The 14,400-nt window shown below is 43.3% G+C and overlaps 1 protein-coding gene across 4 annotated transcripts in view; it reads right to left on the reverse strand.

The window, feature by feature from the left end:
- JAM2 (junctional adhesion molecule 2) overlaps positions 1-12,406 on the reverse strand; it is a 28,212-nt gene extending 15,806 nt beyond the window's left edge. For all 4 annotated transcript variants that reach the window (XR_015949580.1, XR_015949579.1, XM_035114861.3 and 1 more), the window contains exons 1-2: positions 11,936-12,406; positions 2,823-2,888 (exon numbers count right to left, since the gene is read on the reverse strand). Coding sequence is in view for 2 of the 4 variants with exons in the window: in XM_035114861.3 (XP_034970752.1) it covers positions 2,823-2,888; positions 11,936-11,990 (121 nt within the window). In the remaining 2 variants the exon portion in view is untranslated. The remainder of the gene's footprint in view (positions 1-2,822; positions 2,889-11,935) is intronic.
- Positions 12,407-14,400: the final 1,994 nt, after the last annotated feature.

Raw genomic sequence — 14,400 nt, forward strand, 5'->3', positions numbered from 1 at the left:
TTTGTTACAGTTGAACGAAGTTGGAACACTGTACTAGTTCCCATTTTGTTCTGGCAAGGGGAAATGCTGTGGAAGGGGATAACAGCCTAAATGATGCCAAGTGACCTTTCTTGGCAGCCCACAGCAGAACAGCCAATAAAGATACTCAAACAAAACAAAACATGCAGAGAGATATACACACATGGGTGGGAAATGAAAAGAAAAATACAGAAAGAGAGAGCGAAAAAACATTTGTTCACAGATTAATTGTTAAAACAGACTCAAAGCACATGATTCTGACAATAACCCAAAGCTCTACAGCAGAGGTCAGCAACCTTTTTCAGCCGTGGGCCGGTCCACCATCCCTCACACCATGTGGTGGGCCAGACTATATTTTGGGGAAAAATATGAACAAATTCCTATGCCCCACAAATAACCCAGAGATGCATTTTAAATAAAAGCACACATTCTACTCATGTAAAAACACGCTGATTCCTGGACCGTCCGCAGGCCAGATTGAGAAGGCAATTGGGCCACATCCGGCCCCCGGGCCTTAGGGTGCCTACCCCTGCTCTACAGGGTTGTGTACAGAGTTCCATGCATTGCAAGTACATGTTCCCTTTATATCTTCTTCTCATTATATTAAAGGCACCTTGTGGCTTTTGTCTTCATGTCACATGTCACGCACATGCTTTTAGAGTCATTGCCTAGCTTTTCATATTGAGCTACCTCTCTGTCAATGAATCCATGCACATCTGCAATGGAGCCTGTCTGTGATAGGTGGGGGGCCTCAGACCTGCAGCCAAATATGACCCTCCACACCTCTGTATCTGGCCCATGGGATTCTCCTCAACTCTCACACCCTCACACCCCAGGCCACACCCCTTGTCAGCCCTGCTTCACACCTCCCTTGGTTCTTTAATTCTGGTTCTTTAATTCTGGTTATGCCTCTTGCTCGTACAAATGGAGGACAGAGAAGGGTCTGTGAGTGTGTGGAGAAGCTAGCCTACTATACAAGTACAGAATTCACATTCGTCACTCGGTTCACTTTTGCCTCTGGCCCTGCCCATCACTGGCATCTGGCCCCTGGAAGGCTGCCCATCAGGAAATGTGGCCCCCAAGTTGAAAAAGTTCCCCCATCCCTGCTGCGCATGTTGAGATGATTCTGGAAGTGTTCCCAATGGCACATTCCATTCACGAAGGGCAACCTCCAAGTCTGTATGGTTTTACCTTTACGCGGCATGAATTGTGACCCTAAAGAACACTCACGGTGGCTGTGCACTGGTAGAGAATATGAGAATATTAATAGTATGTGTACAGAAGACTTGGAGCCAAGCCGTCGTATTTCCTACCCCTTAGGTTCACAGCTTGAGCCAGTTCTTTTGTTTGCATTTCAAAAGTTTCAGAAACTGTAGGTCCTAAGCATAGGTCCTTAAAATTAATGCCCATTAATTAATGAATTTCCCCCCAATTTGGCCCTGTAAAATGCATTCGTGCCTCACTTTCTCACACAGAAACGCAAATAATCCATTTACCAGTATTGTATAACAATTTTTAAGTGATGTTAGGCAGAGTGGGTTAAAATCAAGAAGAGGTGTATAGTGATAGATTTTTTAAAAAAGATATATGATTAGAAAATTAGATCACTTGAAATTCAGAACATAAGAGGGTGTTTCTAAAAGGTTCCTCCCCTAAGGCAGGGGTGGTAATATGCATCCATTACAGAGTTCTGAGAGTCCCTTTTCTCTGGGCTCCAGAGCATTGGAAGCAGGCAGTCACCATGAGTCCACGGTACATGTTGCCTAGAAGGGCAAAAAGCAACACACTCCCCCCCCCCAAAAAAGCCAAACTGAATCTGAACATTCCAGCAAAATAAATTCAATAGCGCGCAGTGTGGTGGGGCATAGAAAAAGCTAGAGCCTTCCCAATGCCCCAGAAATTGGTTGGATTCTTAATATTCTAATCCTAGAATTTTTTCTTGTAATTTGTGGGACGCTCCCAAAGAACAATGGTATGACTTGTCTGTTGAAACTTACTCAAAGTGGTTGCAATGTGGCCCATGTCAAGCACTATCAAATCCTAATGTTTTCCACTGATGGGGTTCATAGCTGCCAAGTTATCCCTTTTTTTAAGGGAAATTCCCTTATGCTGAATAGGCTTCCTCATGAGAAAAGGGAAAACTTGGCAGCTATGATGGGGTTACACATATATTGCAATTTCACCCATTTAAATCAATGGAACTTTAAAAACTGTTAAGTTCTGCTGGATCAGATAGGCTGCAAAAATGGGTTGTTTTGAAATCTCAACCGTATGTTGTTGTTTTTTTTTAAAAAAAATTTTTTATTGATTTGCCCCAGGGAAAGCAACTCTATTAAATAGGGAGAAGTACAGGGTGGCATTTCGATGCCAATGATATTGTATAGACATTGCAAAGAACTTGAAACATCCATTTCACACCAAACACACCTGGTGTGGAAGCACCCACAGGTTTGTATGTAACAAAGTCACCCTGTTTATGCAAGGACTTCTGCTTATGCACCCAAAGTTCTTCTTGCTCTTCTCTCTCTGAACCCGCCCATGCACAGAAAATCTGCTCCGGAAGCTTGGGAATAGAATAGATTTGGGGGCACTCAGTTGAGGGGGGCAAATGGGATTACTATATATATATATATATATATATATATATATATATATATATATATACAATCCAACAACTTCATTTTGTTGCTGCTGTATCCATTGTATCACTCCACTGCACTTTTATCAAATAGCCTTTAGAATTCATCTCATGACCTTCACTTATCCATTGATAGAAGACGTACACAGTCATACACATACTGTACCCTCAAATTCGTTTGCTGTAACATCTTTCGTGTCTGTCTCTACGACGATTCCATATGCTTTATAATCTGAAAGGAAAAATAAATCCTTTACTGTACATTGCAATGTCCATTCACTGTTTTTGTATTGGTTTTTTAAAAAATCAAATAAATGTCCTCTGCAGTCATACAGTTGGGCTGATTGCTTAAATCATGTTGCCTGCAAAGGAGATCAAACTAACTAGTCAAGTTTTTTTAACCATGCATGTGCAAATGTATTTCAGAGTCCTTTTCTTCTTTTAATCTACAAGTGCGATTCTTCTTTCCACACACCTGCATCAGTGCCAAATGACCACTGTATTTTAACTCTAGGTACAGTTCTGGATTATAGTATTTAACCATCAGATGAAACGTAAATGGCCCTTTGAAACGTAAATTGTTTCAGCTGAGCAACACCAGGGATAAGCAGGGTTTTTTTTTTCCTGTTGCACTACAGCATCCTTTCCCACAATTCTCAACATCAATACTTCAACCAGCCAAAGAAGGCAGAGGGAGGGGAAGGTTATAATTTTCATGTTATGACTACAGCTCAACAATGATTCTAAGCTGCGCAGCCAAGTTGTGCAACTGGAAATGATATTCTCTGGTCTTTTCAGGGAAGACTGAGGATTATCCAATAGGGTTGGTGAAAGTCTTGAGAACCTTTCAATTTCGGGGACTGCATTTCAGATCCCTTCCATAAATATTACGATTCGCTCCCATTCACAGGTCAGACCATACCAAATGTGGTGATTCCACATGGAATATTAATATAAGTAAGCATTCCCTCTAATGACACTCTGCATCTGAGTGTGCTAACAGCTCTGTTGGATCCAGGCCAAGTTTGTTACACTTCAGTCCCACTGAAACCAATCTGGGCTCCATGCATAAGGCTTTTTGAATACTGTACCAACAATTCATCATTCTAAAGCTTACTGCTTCTAAAGATGACTGCATGTTTTCATCTAAAGTTCTGAAGCATTTTTCTGGCTCCCCCTTCCGTACTATTTTTCTACTTTGATTTAACCCAATAAATAATCTAGAAAATGTGTGTATGTGTTTGTGCATTAAATAAAATGTGTGTTTCCACTATGCAATTTTTCAGTTAGTCTTACTACCGCTGCTATTAAATAATATAGGCAGTATAATTAGAGGGAAGTAAATATACATATACAGTATTTCAAAGTCAGCATTTTTTTCTACTACTGTACTGTTATTGCTGGTTGCTAGTAAGTACTGTTCCCCACCCCCCATTGAAATAGTTTCCTGTTTGCCATTTTCAGGAGGAAAAAACAGATGCATGCAAACTTTCACCTTGGTCTTCAGTTACTTTGGAAACATTTTTAGGAACTATGGATGTGTTCCAGAATTCTGAACAGAGACATTTATAAAAATCTAACCGAAAGACTCCTTATACACATCAATGAGAATTAAATAACAAGAAAGCTCAGACAAAAGGTGGGGTGGGGGAATTTTGACTAGAACTTTTCAAAGCTAAAACAATTTTTTAAAAATTATTTTTTTGCGAATCCAGTAGGGCAGACCTCACATGAACCACCTTTCTGAATGCAATACACACACACACAAAATCACATGTAAGGTAAAGCATTTTTTAATATATGTATTTAAAAAGCATCCTGGACCTGACCTGAGATGTATGTGCGCTGTTTTTGCAGGCTTGGAGCTTTACCAGCACACATTATCAACCACTAGGATGGGGAAGAAATTCAGTTTGGTTTGGATTTTAATCTGGATCTACCCAATTCTCACTTCCCCAAAGAGCAAGTAAACTGAAGCACAGCCATCCTTTGTAATTCACAGTCCTACAAATTTTGCAATGCAGCTCACCAACCCCCCCCCCAAAAAAAGTGTATTAAAAATGTGCATATCAGGGGAAAGCGTATATAAAATGCATTACATTAGTGAAAATGTCAAAGAAAAAGACACCCTATTAGGCAAAATTGCATGCGAAGTGTATATTAAGAGAAATATGCACTAAAATAAAGACATTTTCAAGAGAATGTTTTTAAAAAAACCACCACCACAAACCGATACAGTATAGGAATGTGGTGAACTGAATTTAAGACAGAACCGGGGTTGGGGGCGGAATGAGAAACTGAAATTTCAAGCTCCATCCAACCTCATTAACTACTTGTTTTCAGTGGGATTTGCACTGAGTTCCTTGAGCACAATAGTACTACATACGTCTAGGAATTAAGGACACAATTCAGTACCAGAAAACTTTGAAGATTCTGCACAAATATCCTTTTTCTTCCCACAATGCTTTTGATTTATAAATTGAATAAATATTTCTCAGTTTCTTTTGGTAAGCATCAACAGGATAAAAATGCCCAAACTTAACTTTGAACAGTCTTGAGATTTTTGCTGCCTCTTCTGTTTCTTAGCAATGAATAGGAAAATGGGGGTCGGGCATCTTTTAAAAAGCTTAGTGTCTCACAAATAATCGACTTACACTGCTATTGTAAGAGCTGCACAGAGTTTATTTCCATAGCAACAGAGTTGTTGGAAACACTGCCAATTTATGAAGCCTAAAAATGCAAATGATGTCCAAATGGCTCTAACATGCATCAAGTCTTTTATATATATTTTTTTTTACAGGAATGCAAGATCCACTAAGATTGCACCCCCTGTTGCACCTTTATACAACACAGGTATCATGTGCACGATAATTACGTACAGGAAATAATTTTGTGTTGGTGCATGATGTGCTGGGGAAAGAGAGAGTAGTCATAATTTCCTCACCTATTCAACTGCTGCAGATATAAGACAGATATAAGAGCTACTTCCTCATTTGACTACAGCCATCCTACACACTGCCAAGGTCGCTACACCTCCCAGGTACTTTGGGTGTGTGCATGCACATAGAATGCTACTTGTACAATGGGGTTTCCCTTTCCTCTTCCTTCTCTGCACACCCACAAATTCTGCTCCCGGGGAGGGGGGTGTTCTCCAATTCCCTGGAGCAGATTTTGAAAGTGCATGAGGAACTGAAGAAAAGGAGAGAGAAGTCCCATTAGGGAAGGCTGGTGTGCTAGTGAAACAGCAGTACAGTGGTACCTCTACTTACTAATTTAATGCATTCTGAACGCACATTCGTAAGTCAAAAAAAATTGTAAGTCAAATCCCTTAGGAATGCATTGGGAGAAAAAATTCGTAAGTCGAAGCAACCCTATCTAAAAATTCGTAAGTAGAAAAAATCCTATCTAAACCGCATCCAAGATGGTGGACGGAGCTCCATTCGTAAGTAGAGTTATTCGTAAGTAGAGATATTCGTAAGTAGAGGTACCACTGTATTGGATAAAACCCTTTGACTAGATTATAGTAGCCATCTGGGCCTCAGCACACAGGCTCTTTGGCTTCAATACACAGTACACTGGACTCCGTACACATTATACTGATCAGACCATTGGAAACATCAAACCAAGACCAGCTTTTTCAGAGGCAGCAACCCACCAGACGTCTCCTCTACAGGTGCTTTAACTGGAGCAAGGACAGCCAACATGGGGCCCTTCAGATATTGTTGGTGCACCGGTAGTCAGTAATTATCAATTCCAGTACTGTAATTTATCAATTCCAAAACAGACTGCAGACAAGCTGACTCTCAAAGCCTTGCTACATATCTTTAGGAGCCAAACCAAAAACATTCCTCTTTTTCCAGGCCTTTGGCTAATTAAAGAATCTATGGCCTTTTACACCGTGGGTGTTGTTGTGTTTGTTTGTTTGTTGTGTGTGCTTTTTGTGTTTTTATATTGTAAACCATCCTGTGATCTTTGGATGAAGGGCGGTATAAAAATGTAATAATAAAATAATAATAACTAAGCAACCATAATGTCACTCACTACATCAGGGATTGGGAAACTGTGGCCTGCTAAGCATTGTTGGAACACAACTCTCATCAACCCTAACCATTGGCCCTGCTGCCAACAATAGAGGAAGCCACATTAGCTATCCTTGAACTAGATTTATGGGGAACTGAGCATTGGACTATGTGCTTGCAAAGCATGTGATCCAGTGTGGAGCTACACTACAGCTTGCCTTCTGTAGACCCCTGAACTGTTGTTGGAATCTAGAATTAAACCCAGTGCTTTTTTTCTTTTTAAAAAAAATGTGTTTAGGGGTACTCTCATTTTGACTCAAGAAAACCACAATTTTTTAGTTCATATAGGGAAAAATAAATACAGTAAATGGAGAGTAAAAGTACAAAGATTCACAAAATGTTTAGGGGTATGCGTACCCCTGCATTCCCCCAGAAAAAAGCAGATTAAACCCTTAAAAGCTTTACTTAATAATACAAAAAACAACATCATGTAATCTACCTTTTTTAAAAAAAATATAACTTTAAAACAGAAAGCAATGTTTGTATGATAAAGATCAACTGGCACCTTTTGTATTAAGCTAACCGTTGCCAAACTTTCAACTCAAGCCTCTTGTCCTTATTTCAGGTTCTTTTAAAAACAACTGTTTATACAAAAAGCAAACGCACACAGGGCAGATAGGATACAGATGACACAGAACAATGGCAAAGCAAACAGGAAAACGCACAGCAGCATGGCATTTTACTCTGTATTTTATTGGGTTAACGGTGCTCCTTTTAAGTGGCATCAACTGTTGCCTTTTTCACTTCCCTTCTTTTATACAAAAGGAAGAGCCTGCCGCTGAAGGTGAATCTCTAAGGAAGCCTCCGTTGCTATGCAGCTCTCTGCTCCAAGCTCTTACAAAGGCATTAAAGTAGAAAAACCATTCATGAATATTAGCACGCTGACCCAGGATCTTACAAAGAAGAACCCCAACCTTCATGGCTTTTTTTCCTGCAGGGCTTTAGACTCAGGAAGCTGCAGCAGATTGCATTACCTCAGCTTTGCAACAAAACTGGGCAATACAAAAAAATGCAGAGAACTTTTCTTTGTTCAGATTCAGGATTAGTATTTAAGAGAGCCCACGAAGCTTCCCAACAAAGCACAAGAGAATTGCACTCTACAGTACTGTCAAATGTAGCAAGACTTATCCTGGCTTACCATTTATTTAGCACTTTCAAGTGTGCAATATTTGACAACCATTATTATCATTATCATCATCCTATCCTTTTTTACAGTTGAAAAACTGGAGGCTGAGAGTTAACAGCTTGTCAACGCAATGCATCCAGCTCCCTGGCAACTACTAGCCTGGCTTTTCTGCAGAATTTGAAAGTGTCCATCAAGTTGGTAGCATTCTTAAAAATAGTAGTACCAAGTCCATTAATTTCTGTGATTATCCAGTGGTTTGACTTCACCTTCAGAGGCACACTCCATTGTCTCCCGAGACAGACAGGTGCCAAGAACAGCTCTAAGTAGAACTTAGCTGGATACAGCTCTAAGACTTTCAAGTTTTACAATGGATGCATTCCACTATGGTGTCTTTATGGTATATGATTTACACACATATAAAACCAGTGCCTACTGTGAAGGGGGTTTCGAGCATCACATCCCAAGTGGCGCCAGCTTCTTCCAAAGGCAGCAGCAGCAGCAGAATCCCTGCCCTGCACCTTGCCTAAGCCCTGCCATATCCCACCTGTTAGCGCTTGCTAACCTAAGTGAGTGGCGCTGTGGTCTAAACCACAGAGCCTAGGGCTTGCCGATCAGAAGGTTGGCGGTTCAAATCCCCACGACGGGGTGTACTACCGTTGTTCAGTCCCAGCTCCTGTTCGAAAGCACATCAAAGTGCAAGTAGATAAATAGGTACTGCTCTGGCAGGAAGGTAAATGGCGTTTCCGTGTGCTGCTCTGGTTCGCTAGAAGCGGCTTAGTCATGCTGGCCACATGATCCGGAAGCTGTCTGTGGACAAACGCCAGCTCCCTCGGCCTATAGAGCGAGATGAGCGTGCGACCCCAGAGTCATCCGCGACTGGACCTAATGGTTAGGGGTACCTTTACCTTAACCTAAGCCCTAGTATTTCAGAAAGACAGAGAGAGGCCCAAGTATCTGCATTTTTACACCTAGTTCTTTGATGCTTTGTTGTGCTAATGGATCATTACTCCCCAGGTTATTGCTTCAAACAAAACTAGCTTTATGTTGATTGCCTTGGATTAAAGAGGGTGGCTGATACACAACTTCTGTACTTTGCCTAGGTTAATTAACTCTTCACATATGCTAATTCCAGAGGATTAATAGCAGCCAACATACATCTTAAACACACACAGGTCTTGCAACGTCCCTGTTCCAACCTTAATTAAATTCTAACACCAACTTAATCCAGAATTCAGGGTGTCTTGCACCCATAGATTCATAACAGTATACTTTGAGCTTATAAACTTTGGGTGGCTCTGGAACAATTATTTTCTGTACTAAGCTTAATTGAGATTTAAATCAGTTCCCAACACAATATCAAAGTAAATTGCACCTTGTGTGAAAAATGCTATGGGGAAGATATCTCTCAATAATAGGTGTTATCCTGATTTATGGAAAGATCTTGGGACAGGGAACATGCAGACGGGGAACAAGAAGCCATCAAAACAGAAACATATCAAATCTTCCAATAATCACATCAATTTGACATCACTACAGTGTACAAGTACAAAGTACCAAATCTGCCAGGAATTAAAGTTTAACAAGCATACTAGTCAGATAGCCGACATATTTCAATACACATTGTTTTCACAGCTGTGTGGTTTGGCTTCACCTATCTGTGTTCAACACAGTTCTTGGGTGGGGTGTTTTTCTCCACTTCCCCCCTCTTATCTTCATTGAAGTTATATTTATCAAGAGAAAACATAATCTTTGAGGGCATGCTTTTGAATTGTTTTCATGCATGCTACTTTTGGTTTCAGGAGCTCTGACAATCTTTTTTTAAGAAAAATAAAAACAACCCCCATATGTTTTATAACCCTCCTAAAAAGGAATGAATATTTTGATTCCTTAACCAGTTTGATGTGGATGTTAGAAGATGTTGTTATACCTTTAAAGCATACCTTCAATATTTTCAGACCTAGGACCAACTTTTAACCCAAACATGCATTTGGGGACCCATTTCTTAATCTTTTACCATACATTTGCAGGAGGGTAGTGCTCCTGTTGCAACCCACCTTGGATCAGGCTCTGACCCATGAGTTGAAGACCAGTTCTTTGGGGCACTGTTGTTTGTTAATGGTTGCTGGGAATTGCTCTGTGAGGAGTAAATTGTAGTGTCCGTAATTCTGTGAGGGAAATAATGTGCTTTGAATGTGCTTTAAAGGCACATTTTTGAACCCTAGGCAAGACTAACTACAGTACATGCAACTCCCCCCCCCCCAAAAAAAATGGTTAACTTCAATTTTCAAAAACAGGTTTCTTCTAGAAAAGATGAAAAGCACAAAATCTGAAACTGCTGAATTTATTTTAAATTGCAAGATTAAGTATCACAACAATGCTTGATTATCTTTCTGAAATACAAAAGAAACTGCTTTAGCACACAAATCATTTTGAATAATCTTGTGAATTGTGATATAAAATTCTAAGTCTCTTAAAAGTTTCAATTTCAGACACATCAAAATCTCATTTTGTGCGCCTTTCCCTTTGCCGTTTTTTTCAACAATGCCTTTAGGTCAAGCAATAATATAGTTGCCAAGCCCACAAGTCTCTTTTGTCTTCACACAACATACAACTAATGTACAGCCTGCTTGTTCCATGTATTTTACTTCCAAGTCAACTGCCTAAGGCACATTTATCAGAGAGCAGGTTCCATTAAACTCTGGGTTTAGTCCCAAGTGAGAAGTTTAGGTTCATGGTGCGTGGCTGCAGAATCCTATATGAACCATTGAACTCAGTGGAACTTCAGGTGTGCTTCAGTCTTAGTGTACAGTGAAGTTAGTTCCCCCAACAGTGCTTTTCACAGCATCCCCCCACTCCAGTTGTTCACATCTGGGCTTCGATTTGTGTGAATATGGATTTAAAACCCAGCACTGAAAATGCTGTGAGTCCACAGTAATCAGGAGCGTGAATCCAGTCTTAAGGATTGTGTGTCACAGCTGCAATCTTCCATGGGAATAAATCTTATAGCCAGATCCTAGGCATGTTGCCTTGGAATTTAGTTCCACTGAGCTCAGGTGAGCCAACTGGGAAGGAAAAATGTACAGGATTTCCCCTCTGCTAAACAAAGTAGAAATCCCACTTAAAAATAAAGCCAGATTTCTACATTTCAGAACTGCAACACAAAGCTTTTAATCACTTTCAACACACACACTTTAGGGCTGGGGAAACTGAGGCCCTTGCACTTGTGTTGGACTACAACTCCCAACAGTCCTGACCATTGGTGATGTTGGCTGTGGCTCATGGGAGCTGTAGGACAAAAGCATGCGAAGAGCCACTGGTCCCCATCTCCCCAAACTCCTTCTTCATGCTAGCTATCTTTACCCAGATTCCACGGGTCTCACTCCACAGTCGGTGTGTGCAGCAGTCTCCTTCCAACCAATTCTCATGCAGGCTTAGAAGCAGGGCAAGTGTGAAGGGACACACCCATGCACCTTAAACGCGATGGGTCTTATTCTTTGGGTAAATGAGCATCCTAAGATTGCAGCGTTCTCAATTAAAGCGCGCATTGGGAATTGACACCAGTTGACCCCGGTGCCCTCCTGCGACCCTGCCTGGTTAACAGAGCCCCAGCAGGCGCCGCTCCGCTTTAAGCCTCGGCTTCCCCAACGCGTGCGCTTGCCTCCTGGGGCTGCCAGCGCGTTTCCAGCCGGCCTCGCTAATCAAATCAAATCGAGCGGCGGCTGGGGCGGGGGAGGGCGAGCCCCGTCGTCTGCTTCGCGGCAGTACAGCCTAGTAGGAAGAGTCAGAGAAAAAAAGAGGAGACAGCCCAGAAAAGTCGGGAGAGGCGAGGTTGCTCTTCCCTACCAGGAGGAGGTGGACCTTTGTAAGCGAAAAAAGAAGGAGCCACTTGCTGGCCTCGCTCCTTGGGAAAAACAACCAGATGCTTCTCGCAGGCGGCGGCGAACTTGGCTGCGCGGAGGCGAGGAAGGACTAGGGGTTTTTCAGGCGAGCTGAGCACCCTCTCCACCCAGGAGAGAAAAAGGGAGAACTGCTGCTCTACGGGAAAGGAGAGGCGAAAACAGAGAAGCGACTTACAGCCAAGGAAGCCCAAGTGCCAGAAGAGCAGCCAGAAGACGCGGCGGCTCGCCATCTTCGCAGCAACAGCTGGCTCGTCGCTTTTCCTTTCGCCCCCACGAGGAAAGGGGCCGGGGCGGGGAAAGGGAGCCTGGCGACGCAGCTGGACTAGGGGGGGGGGTCGCGTTCTCCTGCTCCACCCTCTCTCCCTCCGCCTGGGCACCTCGAGCAGGGGAGGGGGACGGCGCCTCTCCCGTCGAGCCGGGTAAATGGGCAGGGGTTTCCGCTGGGTACTAGGCGGAGAGGGACGGGCCCGAGCTGCTCAGCCGCCCCCTTCCCTTCCCTTCCCTCCCCTCCCTCGCCCCCGCTCCTCTGCCCCCCTCCCCTTTGCACATGGACGGGTGTTTCCTTTAACTCCGAGGCTGCTGTCAACTTCTCGGCAGAAGGGGCGGCCAGAAGCAGCCGAGGAGAGTGAAGGGGTCGCGCTGCTTTTTGAAGGCGCTGGAGAGAGAGAACGCTTTTTGCCTCTTTGCCGGGCAACAAGCCCGTACCAGATTTCCTTATTGCATCGATATGCCACCTTTTTCTCGAAGGAGCTCGAGGTGGCGCACGTGGTTCTCCTGCTCCTCATTAAATCCCCACACCAACCCTGCGAGGGAGGTTTGGCTGAGAGGCAGTGGCTGGCCCAAGGTCGCGAAGGGAGCTTCATGGCCGAGTGGCGATTTGAACCCTGGTCGTCCAGCTCTTAACCCGTCACTCTTCACCGCTGCACTATGCTGCGTCTAGCTTCCCATTCCATCGGGTATTACAGTTCTGTGGGGGGCTTAATTTTTATCTAGCACATTTTCATTTATGTAGTTATAGCTCAGCTTTTCTCCAAGGTGGTGTACATGCTTTCCCCCTTTACATTTTTGCCTCACAGCCTGTGAGGTAGGCTGGAAGATGGTGACTGGCCAAAGGTCAGTCCCCCTTTTCTAAGGCCCATAAAAAGAAGCAACAGGTATATATTGAAACAAATATTCCCATTATCTCATGTGCACCTTCAATTGTATCCCATTGTTTCCCATGAGCATTCTTGCTGTTCCTCTTAGTACACCCCACCAGCCAACCCCATCACCTTTGATGGTCCACCTTGTATCAAAATGATCTCATACCCATTGCCTAGAACACCACCAGATTCCTTCTCTCTCTCTCTCTCTCTCTCTCTCTCTCTCTCTCTCTCTCTCTCTGTGTGTGTGTGTGTGTGTGGTGCTTCAATAAAGAAAGAAAGAGTGGATTCCCTGGTCCTGGAAGACTGCGGCTACAATCCTAACCTGTCACCTAGCAGTAAGCTCCACTGACATCAATATGACTTCTGAGTAGGCATGGTCAGGATTGCATCGGAAATGGGCTAGGGATTTTAACATGTCAGAGACACACTTCAGTTAGCTCTTTAGCACACTTTAGTTAGCTTAACCCAGGCATCCCCAAACTTTGGCCCTCCAGATGTTTTGGACTACAATTCCCATCATCCCTCACCACTGGTCCTATTAGCTAGGGATCATGGGAGTTGTAGGCCAAAACATCTGGAGGGCCGCAGTTTGGAGATGCCTGGCTTAACCACCACACCAGCAGTGGACTCGTAATCTGGGGAACCGGGTTCGCGTCTCCGCTCCTCCACATGCAGCTGCTGGGTGACCTTGGGCTAGTCACACTTCTTTGAAGTCTCTCAGCCTCACTCATCTCACAGAGTGTTTGTTGTGGGGGAGGAAGGGAAAGGAGAATGTTAGCTGCTTTGAGACTCCTTCAGGTAGTGATGAAGCGGGATATCAAATCCAAACTCCTCCTCCTCCTCCTCCTCCTCCTCCTCCTCCTCCTCCTCCTCCTCCTCCTCCTCTTCTTCCATCAGCTCTTGAGAGGCAGCTGTCCAGCTTTGCCATGCACTGGCACTAGTTGGAGTGCACTGTGCTGCATTGGTGCTGGATTCAGTCCCGTGCTATATTAATGCAACACGAGGACATTTCTCATTTTAGGAACATAAGAAGAGCCTGCTGCATCATCGGGCCAATGGCCCATCTAGTTGAGCATCCTCTTTCCATAGTGGCCACCCAAGATGCCTGTTTGAAACCTGCAATGAGGGTTTGAACACAAGAGCATCTCCCCCCCTCCTGTAGTATGCAGCAACAGGTATTCAGAAGCATTGCTACCTCCAACTGTGGTAGCAGAGCAGAGCCATCCTGGCTAGTAACCATCAACAGCCTTCTCCTCAATGAATTTGTCTGATCCTTTATTAAAGCCATCCAAATTAGTGGCCATCACATACTGTAACAGTACATTTGTCTTACATGGCTCCTCCCAATGACTTGTTCATTGAGCGTTCATTCCAATTTGCTTGCACAAAGCTTGAAGTTAGACTATATCTAACTTTATTGAGCTTTCATCCTGATTTGCTTGCAGAGTGATTTGTTCATTCTCCACATTTTCATTCATTTCCTCAATACTTTTCT

The sequence above is a fragment of the Zootoca vivipara genome, chromosome 4 (assembly GCF_965207765.1).
Source record: "Zootoca vivipara chromosome 4, rZooViv2.hap1.1, whole genome shotgun sequence".
NCBI lineage: Eukaryota > Metazoa > Chordata > Lepidosauria > Squamata > Lacertidae > Zootoca > Zootoca vivipara.